Source organism: Lonchura striata, chromosome 3, assembly GCF_046129695.1.
Source record: "Lonchura striata isolate bLonStr1 chromosome 3, bLonStr1.mat, whole genome shotgun sequence".
Lineage (NCBI taxonomy): Eukaryota > Metazoa > Chordata > Aves > Passeriformes > Estrildidae > Lonchura > Lonchura striata.
In genome coordinates, this window is record NC_134605.1 from 108,260,737 (window position 1) to 108,276,433 (window position 15,697).

Sequence of the window (15,697 nt, forward strand, 5' to 3'; positions counted from 1 at the left end):
AACCCTCACCTGGCTGTCCCCTCCTGTCAGGAGTTGTGCAGAGCCAGAATATCCCCCTGAGTCTCCTTTTCTCCAGGCTGGGCCCCCCCAGCTCCCTCAGCTGCTCCTCCTCAGACCTGAGCTCCGGCCCCTTCCCCAGCTCCGTTCCCTTCCCTGGACTCACTCCAGCCCCTCAATGTCCCTCCTGAACTGAGGGGCCAGAACTGGACACAGCCCTCGAGGTGACCCCAGCAGTGCCCAGCACAGGGGACAGTCCCTGCCCTGGTCCTGCGGCCACACACGGGGATGAAGGGGGCAGAGCTGAGGGGAGCCATGGGGCTGTAGGATGAAGCCCTCCCAGCAGAGCAATGCGGGGTTTTCAGGGAGCTCAGGGGTTTGCGAGGGATGTGTTGTACCCCCGGACCAGGATGCAGCTCACTTTGGGGCTGTTTGCTGGGCTTCCCATTGTTGTAGAAGGGCACTGTGAGGTGAGGCAGCGATGGGACACATCCTTGGGAGTGTCCCTGTGTTTTCCCAGCACGCCCATAACCTGCCTCCTGCCTCCTTTGCAGGTGCCTGGCAGCTCCAGGCTGTCACCTTTTTGAGGTAGTTCTGCTTGTCAGCATGACTCCTCCATGACTTCTCCATGACTCCATCTCCCTTTTGGTCACACAGCTCTCTCAGTTGGCTGTTCATATTCTTTCACGCACATCACCTTTTTGTGGTCTCTTGTGGAAAAAAGAAATAAAACTATTTACCCTAAAACTCAGAATACAGGCAGGAAATGGTCAGGTGTTGCTGAATGTACCGAGTGCCACTGCAGCAGTGTATGCTATGAGTTAAGATCTGTTTTGGGTCTTGGTATAAGTTTGTTTCATAAAGTAAGGCAAATAGTTTACATTCCCATGGTTTTCCTTTTTATTATGAGAAGGGATTAGTAATTCTGCAAAACCTGCCAAGTTACTAGTGCTGAAAAACAATGAGATCAGCTCTATGTAAATAGAGAAATTAAGCACAAATCATCACTATTGTAAATTTCATCCTAAAAACTGAGAAAAAGACATGCTTATGGCTTCATAACTGGCTGAAGTAGATCTCAATTTTATTCTGTGTACCCTGCTAGATGTTTATTCTGCAGGCAGTGTAGATTTCAGCTTGTTTCTTCCTAATGGCTTTACATATGTATGAGTTAGGCAGGTTTTGCTACCTGTGTGTGTCAACTGTGGAGTGGCTCTAAAATGTGGTATAAATGGCTGAATAAGTGACACGCCCCTGATTCACCTTGATTTATGGAATGTAGCAGGTATGGCAAAACACAGGTCTGTAAAAGAGGGAAAAAACATCTCCAGCTACTTAGGTGTTATGTGTCAAGTTCAAGTCAAGGTCCTTGTGTTTTTGTTTTTTTTTTTTCTCTGAGTCTCTTTTTGATTATACAAATTCAGCTTTGTGAATATACACATGACAGCTTATCGTGTGGAGGAGGTACATGTCCTTTATATATTACTTTGTTGTATTACCTTAAATTTTTTTTTTTTTTTACACAGAGTGAACTAGAACTCCAGGGAATGCATAACAGACCAGGTGCAATATTTAGACCAATTTCATCCAGTTACAACTAAGTTCTTGTTAAAAACTTTATGTACAGATGCAGACAACTTTTAAATACCGAGGCTCTTTTGTCAGCCTACTTTTGCAGCATACTCACTCAGTTATTCAGTCCTAAAAGGTGTGAGTAATCTCTTGTTTAGCCTTGCTCACATGCTTTGAAAACCATTTACAGTATTCACAAGCCCAGCCTAATGTAATGTACCAGTTTGATACATCATACAGGCAGCACACCATAGCAGTTCTGAAATCTGAGCTGGCCTAGCCAATATGTACCTAATGTGTTTAATACAGCTCTTGGTTCTATTTACAGTGTTTGCCTACAAGAAATTGGTGAGTTACATGTATATTTGCATTAAGAGGAGTAAAACTGGGCACTACTGAGATGTTTGCCTTTCTTCACCTTGATCTCTCTGTTGTATTTTAGCCCACATTTGCGTTTAGAAGCTGCAGTTCTAAACCTGGATGCTGCCAGAGCTGTCCAGATTTACTGCTGGAGTACAATTGAGCATTTGCAGCTTGAAAACCATTAGTCAGTGCCAGGAAGTAAAGAGCAGGCAACCTCAAAATATTCTCAGGGGTTGCTAGGTTTAGTACAACACTTAGATGGGAAACCATACCCTCTAGTTGGCAGTGTTGTGGAGGTGAAGCAACTGGATTTATTTGGATTAATTAAATTTGGATTTAAATTTGGACTAGTTTAATTTGGATTGTTCAGCCTGGAGAAGAGAAGGCTTAGGGGTGATCTAACTTTGACATTCCATCACCTGAAGGGTGCCTACAAGAAAGATAGAGAGGGACTTTTAACAAGACTGTGGAGTGACAAGACAAGGGGGAATGGCTTCAAACTAAAAGACAGCAAGTTTAGATTGGATATTAGGAAAAAAATCTTCTCTGTGAGGGTGGTGAGGCTCTGGCACAGGTTGCCCAGAGAAGCTGTGGGTGCCCTATCCCTGGAAGTGTCCAAGGTTAGGTTGGAAGGGGCTTGAAGCAGCATGGGCATAGTGGAAGATGTCCCTGCACTGTACTGCATGCTTTCTTGAATAATAAATACTTCCTGTATTTCCAATTTTAGTCTCAATTTTATCTATGTGATGGAGACCTCTCTCACCATTTTTGCTCAGTAGTTTTTAAAATCTGTCATTTAACCTGTAATTTACTGTGTTTTGATGCATCTTTATAAAATCAAGATTAAAAAAATAGATGTTTCATGAAACCATAAAAAGAACTGGGTAAGCAACAGCTGTTAAACTTTATTAGACCTTAAGCTTGTAGTGTCCATTTAATGCAAAGCATTGCTTGTATATGGTGGCTATAAACAAAAAGGGCTCTTAACCTTTCTGTTTCTCTAACTATGTGGAAGGAGATCCCTAAGGCTTTTGACAGGGTGATACAGAGGACTGTAGTGTCTCTGCCTTCTTTATTTCAGTTACCAGAGCCTCCACTGCAAACACTTGAAACTGGGTTGCTGAACTTTTCGAGAGTGCTTAGTTTCAGCGATAAACAAGGTTGTTGAAATTATGCCAGATTTTAAAGGCAAACAAAAATGTTTTTCTTGCAGCAGTTAGGCAGATAAAATGTTGGTATTTCTTAGGCTCTCAGATATTCCAATTGAGTTCTAACCATGGACTTCAAGACTAAACCAAGTAAAGTTTTAGAAAATGAACCGGAAGACCAAAAATAAAGGGCTTTAAAACAGCTAAACTGGGAACAATTAGGCGCTGCAGCAGGCAAAGCAGGCTTTCAAATGTAGGTTGACAACGACTCCTGGTATTTTTAACAACTAAAAGCTGTTGATAACGTGAGAATTGAGTGTCCTGTGCAAAGTGGTTTTCTATTGTTTGTCTGGTTCCCGGTGGAGAAATTTCTCTCATATTCAGAGTGAAATTTTATGGGTGTGTTTGCTTAAAATAAGCATTTTATACAGCCAGCATCCCAGGAAATCTGGGTGAAGGTGAATCACCATTACTACAGTGGGGTCCTGAATTCATGAACCAGCCCCTCAAGACTGCAGAATCCAGGTCAGTTTTAGCAGAACAGATGGATTTCTGGATGCTTGCTGCAAGGATGTGCTGACTCCTGTGTGAAATATGTCATCCTGAACATTTACCAAACCACTGTCTTCTGAAATAATTCTTTGGTATGTTTGTTTTCCTTACTGCAGTACAACTAGAATACAGGTAAAGGAACAAAATGTGGGATAAAGTCTTGTCCTCGTGCTGTTTAGTGCAAGATTGGCAGTGGATAGAGGATTACTGTTGATTAACTGTGTAGAGATGAGGTGTTGCTAATAACACAAAAGCTGAGGCTGGAAATGGTGCAGGAGTTTGTTTGTGCTTGATTTCCTCCTGCTATTGAGTGCAGGCAGGAGGGAAAACAAAGTTACTGCAAGTCCCTTGTAGTATGTCTGTAAACCATGACCAGTCTGTCTCCCAGAGCCCACAGTGTAGTTTTGATAATGTCCTTGAACTACATGTTGCAAAGCTTTGGAAATTTTGGATCTTTACGAAGCAAAAAGTTGTTGTTTTTTTCTTTTTGTAAAACCAACATCCTGAATGGCCAGGAACATCCATTTTCTTTGAGTGCACTTAATTGCAAATGAAGGGTCTTATCCTCTGGGATGCTAAGATCCTTCAGTTTCTGAGGGACAGTAAACTTTGTTTACCATAATTCAGTTTCAGGTTCAGCTGTTTCCAAGAACTCTGAGTATTTTAACCATTCAGGATTTTTTTTTTGCATCTCTTTGTCTGGAAAAAGATACTTTGAGCAAGCAACTGAAGGACCTTAATTTCTTTAGGTTATAAGGAATGATTTACAGGCTCTTTGCTTAAATTGTGCAAGTATCTTCATCGAGAACAAATAAAACCGAACGACTCTTTTATTAAACCATTAAAATTACAGGAATATCCAACAGGAAATGACAAAAGAAATTCCTATAAAAGCAGGTTGCTATTTCTAAACAGGGCTGTGAACCACTGAAGTTACTTGTGGCACTGATGGTTGAGTTGAAATTTACAATATTATGGAATGTCTAGAAGATGTGCAAATTATTGCTTTAATAAAGGTGTACCCAGGTAGAAGTCTTGGGAATCTGTACTAAATAGTGTAATGTGGGGTTTGCCTCTGATTCTTAATCTCTGAGAATATGTGAGCTATTCTCTTTAGGGGTCTGATATTCTTGTTACTCTTCATTCTTCCCACCCTTCTCTTCCATTCTGGAGGCAAAGGATAACTGACTCTAGCCATGCAGGAATTTCTTGACAAGTGAGTCTTCTGCTTGTCATTTTAAAATAAGTGCAAGGTGGAGGTGCTGATTTCTGTTGGGCTTTCAGGGTGAACTGCTAAAGTTTCAGTAGGAGCTTCAGCAGTCTGAGTGTGCCAGAGCCCTTATCCTTCAGATAAATCAAGTTGCTCTAAGCAAACAACTTAAATGCCAGTAAATGTCCCTGTGTGTTTGAGCTGCTGAACTGAGCTCTGTGTGTCTCTGCAGGGTGAATTAGGCAGTTATCTGGGTTCCTAGCCTCAGTTTTGATGTCCATTTGTGGGCTTATAAATGTAGATAAATACCAGCCTTGCTGTCTAAACAGACACATCTATTGTAGGGAGCTCTGATAACTGGGCTGTATTAAAGACCATCTTCATCTCCATGTTTTTCTGTGATGTACTTTGAGGTGCTCATCACCTGAACACCTGAGCTCATCACCTGAATCACTGATTCTTTCCACTGGACTATGGAAAGAATCAGTGATCTGCTTATTCCAGGTGCTGAACACTAACAAAACTGTAACTTCTGTCTAAGTACACTAGCTGGACTTGTAGTCATGTTGATTCTGGTATGTCTTCCTTTAAAAAGAATAAAGGTGAAGTAAAATCAGAAATTCAGTCATTAAGCAAAAAACAAGGTTCTCCTGAAAATAAGGAGTTCTACTGCTCATGTTCTTTGTCCTTTTATGAACATTTCTGTTTATGGTTTTTGTGTTTCTTTGTGTTTCTGCAGAGCTGGTGATCAGCATTACCAATGGCTCACATGGGTCCAGATCAGTGACACAATCTGGATTACAGAATTAGCAACATAAAGTGTTGTGTTACTAACTTCCACATTAACTCAAGACTTTCTAGATTTGGGAGCAGAGGAATTTAGGGAATGGATGAAGTTGGTGGTCTCTGTTTTGTAATCTTGCATTCTCATGGCTACAGGGTGGGACTGTTACTCAGAGGGCTTTAGTTGTGCTGAGACCTTTTTTTTGCTCTCCTGCCTCATACAACCTCTTCCCTCTCACTTCTGTGCAGGAGAGATGTCCCATTTCACTGGACACTTAATGTTACTTTTCATTGTTTGTGGAGGGTGGCAGGAGAAAGAAGAACTCGGATAACTCACAATAAAGAAACCCACATCAACTGTACTTATTTTTGAATAATACCTTATGCTCTTACCCCTTGCTTTACTTGTGATATTTTAAACCCTCCAGCAGGTGCTGCTGCATCCTGCAAATGTTGTCTTTGTGGAGGGGGGAAAAAAGTCATGGACTGGACTACAACTGGACTTTGTTCTTTGTTTTGTGTCATGCATATTTCTTGTGTTCTTTTTTTCCCTCAAACTGTTTGCCAGGCAAGTTATTAAGGAGAGAATTTTTATGATCCCAGTGAGTTTAATCCTGCAAGCACTCTGTAAGAAGGGGTTGAAGATCAGTGGGAGTTGCTGATCAAAGTCATGCTGAGAGCAAGCTGAACAGACCCAGGCAGAAATACATTTGTCTTTCTACAAAATATGAAGAAATCCAAGTGTTTTCTTAGAAGTGAAAAGTAGTCCTAAAAGAAGTTGAATTTATAAAACTTTACCATCTGTTTTATTGCTTTTCTGAATTTTCTGGAGCTTCAGTAATTTAAGTTCATGATTTTAAAATCAGTCTTATCATTAGCCTTACTCGCCTTACTCTTGGGTGCTAGAAGTTTGCAAGACAGATTACACAGCACACATTTCAGAATCTCTGAGTCAGGATTTCCATGTGAGGAACTGTGGAGTTACATACAGCTAATGTAAAGAGATGTGCTTTATCCTTTTTGGTGATCGACCACTTGTGCCAGGCAGGAATGTGGGGGTAAAAAGAGTTGAGATTAGGCCTTGGTAATGGGTAATGTATCCTTGAAGTCCTTGAGTTGCAGCAGGCCAGAAATGCCCTTGTGAGCTAAGAGATCTCATTGATTTCTGATACTTACCTGCATCGTTGTACTGTACAATCACAGTGATTAAACTTGGTTGTGACCTTGGCACTTTTCAGGTTATCTAGGAGCCCTAAGTTTAAGTAAGATGAAGTACTGGTTTGCTTTTGATATTTAATTTTAGTAGTACTCTAAACTTCTTAATATTAGAGTAATGGCAGTTAACTACAGTTGCAAATCCCAGGCAGGCTGCACCTGCTATCCTACATTGTGAAACAGCTTGTGTTCCCTTCTTGTTCTGCCTGAATGGTTTGAATTACCATCTTTCAATTATCTTCTTTATTTCTTTAAGAAATCTAACCTGGATTTGGCAGTTACCTCTCAGAAAGTTACAAGGTTGGGGCAGGAGGAAAACACCTTCATTTTCCTTTTGACTCAACCCCAAAAGGTTAAATATAATTACTTTATAAGAATTCTTGTCATAATCTATGTAATCCAGATGCAGTAAGCATGGAGATCAAAAGTCTTTAGTCAATAAGGCTTGAAATTCTCATGATTTTAATAGATTGGTAACTTTATAATAGTTTGATAACTGCAAGTTTGGATCTTCCAGAAGTTTCAGCTCTGTTAAATTCAGTCACTCTGGAATGTGTATCTGTCTCTATAAAGGCAGTTAATTTTATGCTAAAGCTGGCAGTATTCACCCACTTTAGGTTCTGTGCAGTTTGGGGTGTCTCTCCATTCATTAGAGAAGGAACTGTATACACAAGGTGGCAAACTAGATTTCTACAGTGTATGTCTTACAACATGGAGATACATAACCAAAATGTGATTATAATTAATTGATGCATTATGTATATATAATTAATACATGATTAATACTTCTTCATTGCTTTCTTTTCCTGTATTCCCAGTGAAGCTTATGAGAGCTTTTACAGTTTTGGCCCTAGTTTATAAAGTTCAGAGGAGGACAATGCCAAATGTGAAATGTGTGGCCCCCAAAGTGAATGCATGGCAGTGTTGGAAAGAGTTAAAATTTGCCCCTTTATTTTTTTTGTAGTTTTTTCATAAATGATCTTCAGTTGATGATGATTTTGTAAGTAACCATTAAAATGTTGTAGATGATTGCTTGTATTATTGAGGCACTTTTGTCTTGCTTTTCCTTGAAGTTTTTGTGAAAAAACTCACTCATATTGAAAATATGAGTGAGTGGGCGAAGTCTGCATTTCTACCTCTTTACATAAATAAGATTTCCAGTAGAATTATTTTTGACTTCCTATATAAGAATACTTATTTTTTTTTACTGTATCTTTCTAGTACTGATAGGTTCTTCAGCTGGTATTTGCTATACTTACCCAGGCAAAATCTGGGGGAACAACTGATTACAGCTCCTGAGATACAGTTCCCAGGAGTCAGATCGACAAAGGGGTTAAAAGTGAGACAGCCTTTTACTTCGGTGGAAGTGCAGTTGTTGATTCAAGGCTCTCAGTAAATGATTGTTGGAGATCTGCCATGTGTAGCTGAGCATTCAGAAAGTACACCACAGACTCTGCTTCCTCCTGAGGAGCCTTGTCTGTCAACATCTCACTTTAATTGTAGTCTGTAAGGTACCAGCAGGCAGGCAAAGCCCACCAGCCAGCAGCCATGGAAGATCCAGTCTTCACTCAAATCAATCAAAATGCTAAGGACACAACTGTCTCTGAGGTTTCAGATTCTTTTTTTCATCATGTCCATGAAGATTCAGCATCCCCCTTTTCCATCACTAATACCCCAGAAAACATGGATGGTAGTAAGGAGAACTCAGAAGATAGCTGTAATAATTCTGTGGCCTCTCAGCATGGAAGTGATGGAGAAGATGATTCTTCATCTCACCATGGTGCTGAAGAAGATTACCCACAGCAGCAGATGCATCTGATGAGTCCAGCTCTGGAAGATAAAGACATAGAGGGCACAATGTTTGCAAGCAACCTGCATTTTCCTCCAGATTTCCAGTTTCGTCAGAGACAGAGCAACTCTTCAACTTCCCTCAAGTTTCCCATTAACAATAATGGAAAAACAAACAACTTTCAGGAAGATTTGGAGATTTCCATTTTTGTAAAGGTAAGAACCCAGGTGCTCCTAAGCATACCCTAGTTTTAAAGCCCAAATTAATATGTGTATCCTCCAAATGAGTGAAATACAGCTGGCCATTGCTTTGCTCCCAACTCTGCTGCAGGGAGCCAATCTCTTCACTTACCTCCTGCATCTTTCAGCAGAGAAAGAGGTGATTTGTGTTGTGTGGAAATGCCTGGGATTTCTTCATTCAAGTGGAAGTAAGTACAGTGTAGGTATTCTGATTGTTGCTGCAATTAATTTATTCTGGGAAACCTCCCTGCTGTTGCAGCTAAGCTGCTACTATTTAGTTGAGCTAGTTCAGCTATCCCTACACTTCACTATCTGGTAGCTGAGACCTCAAAAGTAATAACTGTGAATGCTATGAAGGAAATAGAATATATAGTTCAAATAATACTCATCCCAGAAAGAAGTTTTTCTTTCATTTATTTCAATATTTAGATTTAGGCATTTCTGTGACAATTTCAACATATATTTTCATTAACTTCCAATTAGGTATAAATTACTGAGAGGGCTTTCACACTTTCTCTCACCTTAAAAAGGATTTCTTAGCTTTCAAAACTGTAAACACCTGTGTTCTTGAATAAACACTATGATTCCCTTCATAAAAGCACTTGTATTTAACTTTTCTCAACATTTATTAGGCTGAAACACAGGCCTGGCAGTTCCTTCTTTTTAACTTGTGTACCTTGAATAGAACACACTATACCATGATTATAATATTCTGTTATTTCAAAAAAGCCTTATGAAGTTTGTCACTTTTCAACATAAGTAATATTATCAAAATCTGTTTCTCAGTTCCATGGGGGCTTTGGAAGCAGAAGAGATTTTTTCATCACACATAATGAGAAGTGTTTTCAGTAGTCGTTATTTGTTAAATGACCCCCTGAAACAGCACCTGTCCTATTTCTGTGACTGGATCATGGTCATTGCTAAAAATATGTTGATTATATGATCAAAGTAAGAGCTGTGGCAAAGTTCTATTTTATATTTCTGCATGTAGTCCTGTGTATGTGTAAAAAGTTGCAGCAATTGAGTACATTTTGTTTGTTATCAACTACATGGTGTTAGCAACCTGTATTTGGGCTTTAAAATAATCTCTTTAATTTCCTTATTCTTTTGCATTCCTCCTACTTCAAAAGAACAATGTCTTTTTCTATTGATAAAATAAGAAATCTGTGCAGATGTTCCCATTCAAGCAGAGTTGTTTGGGTTAATTTGAAAAATTGAGAGGAGAGGCATTTTGAATAGAACTGTCAGCGACAAGGTCTGAGGAAAGTCCTTTTCCTTGCCTTTGTTGTGCAGAGTAGTTGATTATCCCATAAAGGTTCTTATCAGCTGCTCCAGAGAGAAAGGCAAACTGAGCTCTCTTCACTTGCAAAACGTGACTGCCTGGTGTCTTTCAGATGTCCTTGAGCCCCAAGATATTCCTACCTGGCTGAAAGGCTGGGACAAGAGGCTCTCAGGTGATCCATGCTGTGCCCAGTGGGCAGGGCACTGGGTACTGCTGGGTAGGTGACTGAACTCCTGTTACAGTGTTTTACTCCTTGAGAACGTGGTGATGTTTCATTTTTTGCTTTTTGTTTTTCTATCTTTCTGGTATCAAGGTGATAAAGCAGTAACTCCATGGAGTGCAGATACAGCTTTGCTCTCTTTAATTATCTAGATAGCAAAAAGTCAGCCTGTAGAATGGAATGTCACGGAATAATATATAACAAGAGTAGTGAAATCCCTGAGGTCTGTGGTTTCTTGCACAGGGAACTAATATCTCAGTTGTGTCTATAAATATTACTCATAGATGGTTCCTTTCTCTCATGGTCTGTAGCCCACCTGAGGCCAGTGTTGCTCTGAAATTGGGTTAATCTGGGTTTGCACTTTTCTGCAGACACTAACAGTAACAGCAGGACCTGGTGCTGTAGGACAATAGTGATCGTGACAGTTCTGCCACTATTTATTCCTCCCTTTGCTTGTAGACCTAATAAATCTCTGTGAATGACTAGAAACATGAGTATCAGAGGACTGAACACCAGAGAAAGTGGGAAGATTAAATGGTATCTAACTCACAGTGCAGCTGGATGGATAATGCTCACATTAGTCCATTCATTAGACACCAAGAATATGTTTACATCACTTTAACTCATTTTTCACTGATTATCAGTGCTTGGTAACTATGTCATGTCAGTGGGCTATTTCAGGATGTGCCATAAGGTAAAAAAGGAATTCCCTGTGCCTTTAACAGCAGAATACATCATGTAACAACATGGATCTGTTTATGTGAATCCAGCATGTCCAGGCTTGTCACAGCCACTTTAATGCTCTTTCAATAACTCTGTAATTTATTCAAACAAAAGCCTTTGCAATTTGAACACAAATATGACTGGCACATGGGCTGTGTAACTGAGTGCACAGGACAGCCTGATCCAATCATAGCGCCAAGGTCCAGCCTTCTCACCTGTACACTGTATTTTCCTGTTGAACAGGATATTTGTTCTGAAGGTTTGGGAACACAGTTCCCAAAAGAACTTTACCCTAAGCAATAACCACCTTGTGTTAGGCAAAAATACAAATGTTATGCTGTGGTTTAGCATCATCAACATGCACCTGTTGGATCACTGCACTGAAGTAACAGAGTTATGGATGCTGGAGAGCATCTCTGGAGATCACCTTGTTCAACTCCTTACTCAGAGCAGGATCACCTACAACAGCTTGCTCAGGGTCATGTTTGGTTTTCAATATTTCCAAAGATGAAGAAACCACAACTTCTCATTGCAACCATTCTCATGTCCTACCCTCATGGTAAAACTGTTTTAAATTGAATTTTGTGTATCTAAATTTGTGCTTATTGCCTCTTGTCCTTTTAGTGGATAGCAGTGCTTATATTTAAGAATCAGAAATTACACATTTAGCTATTTCTGTTTGGAATTATGAAAAAAAAAGTAAAATTTTATTAAGTCAGGAGCTGGTAAATAAAGGATATTTTTGTTTTTCCAAGATGTTTTTGACTTCCTCATTTGAAGTGCTGAGTCCTGCACTTGGGTCAAAACAACTCCTGCAGTGCTGCAGGCTGTGAGAAGAGTGGCTGGAAAGGTGGCAAAGGACCTGGGGGTGCTGCTACAGCAGCTGAACATGACCCAGCTGTGCCCAGGTGGGCAAGAAGGCCAATGGCACCTGGCTTGCACCAGCCATGGTGTGGCAGCAGGGCCAAGGCAGTGACTGTCCCCTGTGCTGGGAATGGCTGAAGCCACACCTCAAATCCTGGGTTCAGTTCTTGGCCTCTCATGACAAAAAAGAAATTCAGGGGCTGGAGCGTGTCCAGAGAAGGGAATGGAGCTGGGGAAGGGTCTGGAGCTCAGGTCTGAGGAGGAGCAGCTGAGGGAGCTGGGGGGCTTTGGTTTTCCAAACTCCCTGAAAGGAAGGAGAGGCCAGGTGGGGGTTGGGCTCTGCTCCCAATTAATGAGTGACAGGATGAGAGAAAATTCCTCAAGTTGTGCCAGTGGAAGTTTATACTGGATATTAGGAATTTTATTTTTTTCCTTGGAGAGGGTTGTCAAGCACAGGCTGCTCAGGGAAGGGGAGTCACCATCCCTGGGCAGCCAAAAATGTGTGGATGTGGCACTTGAGGACCTGATTTAATGTTGAACAAGGTGGTTGTGCTGGTTGACAGTTGGACTTGATCTTAAATGGCTTTTCAAACCTTACCAAGTCTGTGATTCTGTGGTGCTCTGATTTCCAAGCCAGGAAAGTCTGAGGACTCCAACTCAGTGCCACAACTAACTCTGTGCTAGCTCCCTACTGCCTCCCCGGGCTGAGCTGAGCTGTTGTGAAGGACAGACCTTGCTCCTCACAGGGACGGTGAGACTCACTGTGTCACTGGGAAAATCACACTTCTTCCTAATGAGTTGGCTTTTCTCTTGTTCTATGAAGAATTCTGATATCTGTTCTGAAAATTCTGTTTAGGAATGTGAATTAATGATTCAGAACATGAAGTCACAGGACAAATCTAATTTTAAACAGATATAATTTGAAGAAAGCAGAACCACATGAATGTCCAATCAGAAGTTAGTGATTAAACTGTTTTGCTGAGCAGAACTGAACATTTCTTACAACACTCATAATCTACAGAATTGCAGTTTTGGGCTGTTAGATATTTGTAAGCATAACTGGGTGTCCAGATACTTCCTAGCAATGGAAAGCAGTTAGTCTTCTGACTGAATCCAACACAGCACATTAGGCTGGTGTTCAGCCATATCTTCTCCATCAACATTTGCAGCTAGAAAGGTAAATTCAGGCTGAAGCCAGGTGGCAGCTGTAACTCTCCATATGTACACAGAATTATAGTAGTTTGTCTTTTTATATCATTTTAGCTTTAAAAAATATTATAAATAATTAACAGATGTAAACAAATAGTATTTTGGTCTTATTAATAAGCTTAGAAAAAGGTTGAGTGATTCATAATCCATCTTTTAAATAGTGTTGACTGAGCAACCTGAGCAAGGAAAAGATCCAATAACTATTTTCAGAATCTTCCAGTCTTGGCAGATTTACAGACCAAGATGCTGAAGCTGACATGTACACACCAGGAAGTGACTCATGGGGAGCCAATATCCTAACGTGATACCTGTTTTGATAATTAAAATGAAATTAATGGTTGTTTATTCCTGAAAATAGCTTAAGATACCTTACAAGTACAATTAAGTATAGAAATACAAATTTGGAATACCAGGTGGTGTGTCCTGCTCTCAGTTTTCTCTAGAGTGTCCCTAACAGAAGCTACTTTGGGAACATTCAGTGATGCCCATTCAGCATCTATACCAATGAGTCTCTGTCAGTGCTTAATTTTTGTTCTGAGACAATTATTTTCCTTTAGTAAAATTCTGTTGCTCTGAATTATGCTATTTTTCTTTTGACTAGACAAGACCTTTATGTATATAGAAGACACAAATCAAATTTCCTTCAGTCTTTGCTTTCTTGAACTAAACAAATCCTTCAGCTTGCCTTCATGCTTGAGTCATCATTTCTAAATGTTGAGTGGTTTGGTGTGTTGTGGTTTGGAGTTATTTTGTTTATTTGTTTTAAGGGTCGTTTTTATGACCTTTCCCAGTCTTTCTCCAGTTAATTTATGTAATTCTTAGGCTCCAGTTTGGAGATACAGGTAGTGCAAATAGCAGTACTAAAAAATTACTACAGCAAGCACCTCTTTAATTCATCATTTATCTAACTCTCTAGTCAGGACACTTTATCTGATCTATTTTAACATATTTTTGAGTCCTCTAACATTCATGTGGTTCCTCCAGCAGCCCTGTGGTTTTCCCAATAAATGTTTCAGTGACAGTCTCAACCATTTGTTACATGCCCATTTGCAAACAGTTGCAAACAGGTGTAATACAGTAGTACTGCACAATTTGCAGCTGCCATTTCACTTGGAGAGTGTTAGGTTTCTCTTCTGTGAGAATTTAGGTTTCTCTTAGTGGTATAATCAGACTGATCACCCCTCACTGAAAATAGCATGGTTTTGGAGTCAGAGAACTGCTCTGACATAAATCCAGTGTGAAGGACACCCTCACCAGTGCTTTTGCTCTGCTAACTCAGAAAATGAGGATACTCCTCTAACACCTCCACACCACTGTGCAGACCCAGCTTGGCTTTTTGGCTCCCTCCTCCACCCTGTCATGTACAGCAGACTGGTAATCTCTTTAGTCTTTGCATATAAACCTAAGAGGTACTAACCCTTATGTTTGAGGAGGAAAACTGTGCTGTGGGTCTCTTCACAGCTGGATTTATGCCTATCCTTATTATCCTCTAATCTGAAAAGATTAGTGACAGCCGTTCTGTTACAGATAACACCCAGTCCCCCAACTATCAGTCATGAGCAGAACGTGTGTTTCAGCAGCAGGGCAGAACAGTTTGCTTAATCTTTTGGATACAAAGGGTAAAAGGTCTTGCTTCCAACCCTTGCTGAGTCTGTGCCTCACTCAGGCACCTGCAGAAGGGTCTGTGAATCAATTTTCAGCTGGCTCTCCTGTGCCCCCCTCAGTGTGTGGCTCCAGCGGAGTCTGGGCACAGAGCAGTAGCGTAGCAACAGCTTCAAAATACAGACCTGAATTATCTAGGAAATTGTCCCTGCACAGTGACTGCAGCAATGGTAAACACAATGTAAATAATATAGGTCACCCTGAGAGAAAATTAAAGCAGGATTTATTTACTCATTTCTTTTTCCTCATATACATTTCATTTTGTGATACGCTCTTTGATGTTCTGAAAAAAAGGCTCTTATCCCAGCATGGACTGTTTTTTTTCTTTTGAAACAGCACCTACATTTTTGCAGTGAAAAATGTTTGGATTTGTGGATGGATTACTCCTTTGCTGGCCTTGAAAACTTACCTGTGTAGCAGTATTGTCACCTGTTAAATGAATCCTGTCCAAATGAATCCTGTCCAAAACAGAGCAATTTGTATTATTTCAAATTGGTTATTTCAGAAGTACCTAAAGAGCGGCTCTACTGAGACTAATATTTCACAAACACAAAATAATGCATAATCTCTGCAGAGCAACAGATGATGATAATATGTCCATTATTTTGGAGTCTGCAAGAGGAAAGCAGCATTTCTGCTCTGCTATTTGTTTTCTTGAGATATCAAGGGTTGGATTTGGCTCGTCCAACTGAAGGTGTGTCTGTAAGCCATTAACTACACCTCTTCAGGATATCTAGGCTTTTTTTGCAACAAAAACCTATCTGAAATACCATGATGGGATGTTGATTCCTGTGGCCAAGTGCAAGCACCACCTGTAGAGGGAGGTTCCTTGTTAGGTCGACTGTTCATTGTATGGAACAGAGCCTAAT

General features: G+C 40.3%; 1 protein-coding gene across 1 annotated transcript in view; it reads left to right on the plus strand.

The window, feature by feature from the left end:
- The first annotated feature begins 8,388 nt into the window (after positions 1-8,388).
- Positions 8,389-15,697, plus strand: part of CLIC5 (chloride intracellular channel 5) — a 69,249-nt gene continuing 61,940 nt past the window's right edge. Inside the window, exon 1 of the mRNA XM_021527240.2 lies at positions 8,389-8,844. Coding sequence (XP_021382915.2) covers positions 8,389-8,844 — 456 coding nt within the window. The remainder of the gene's footprint in view (positions 8,845-15,697) is intronic.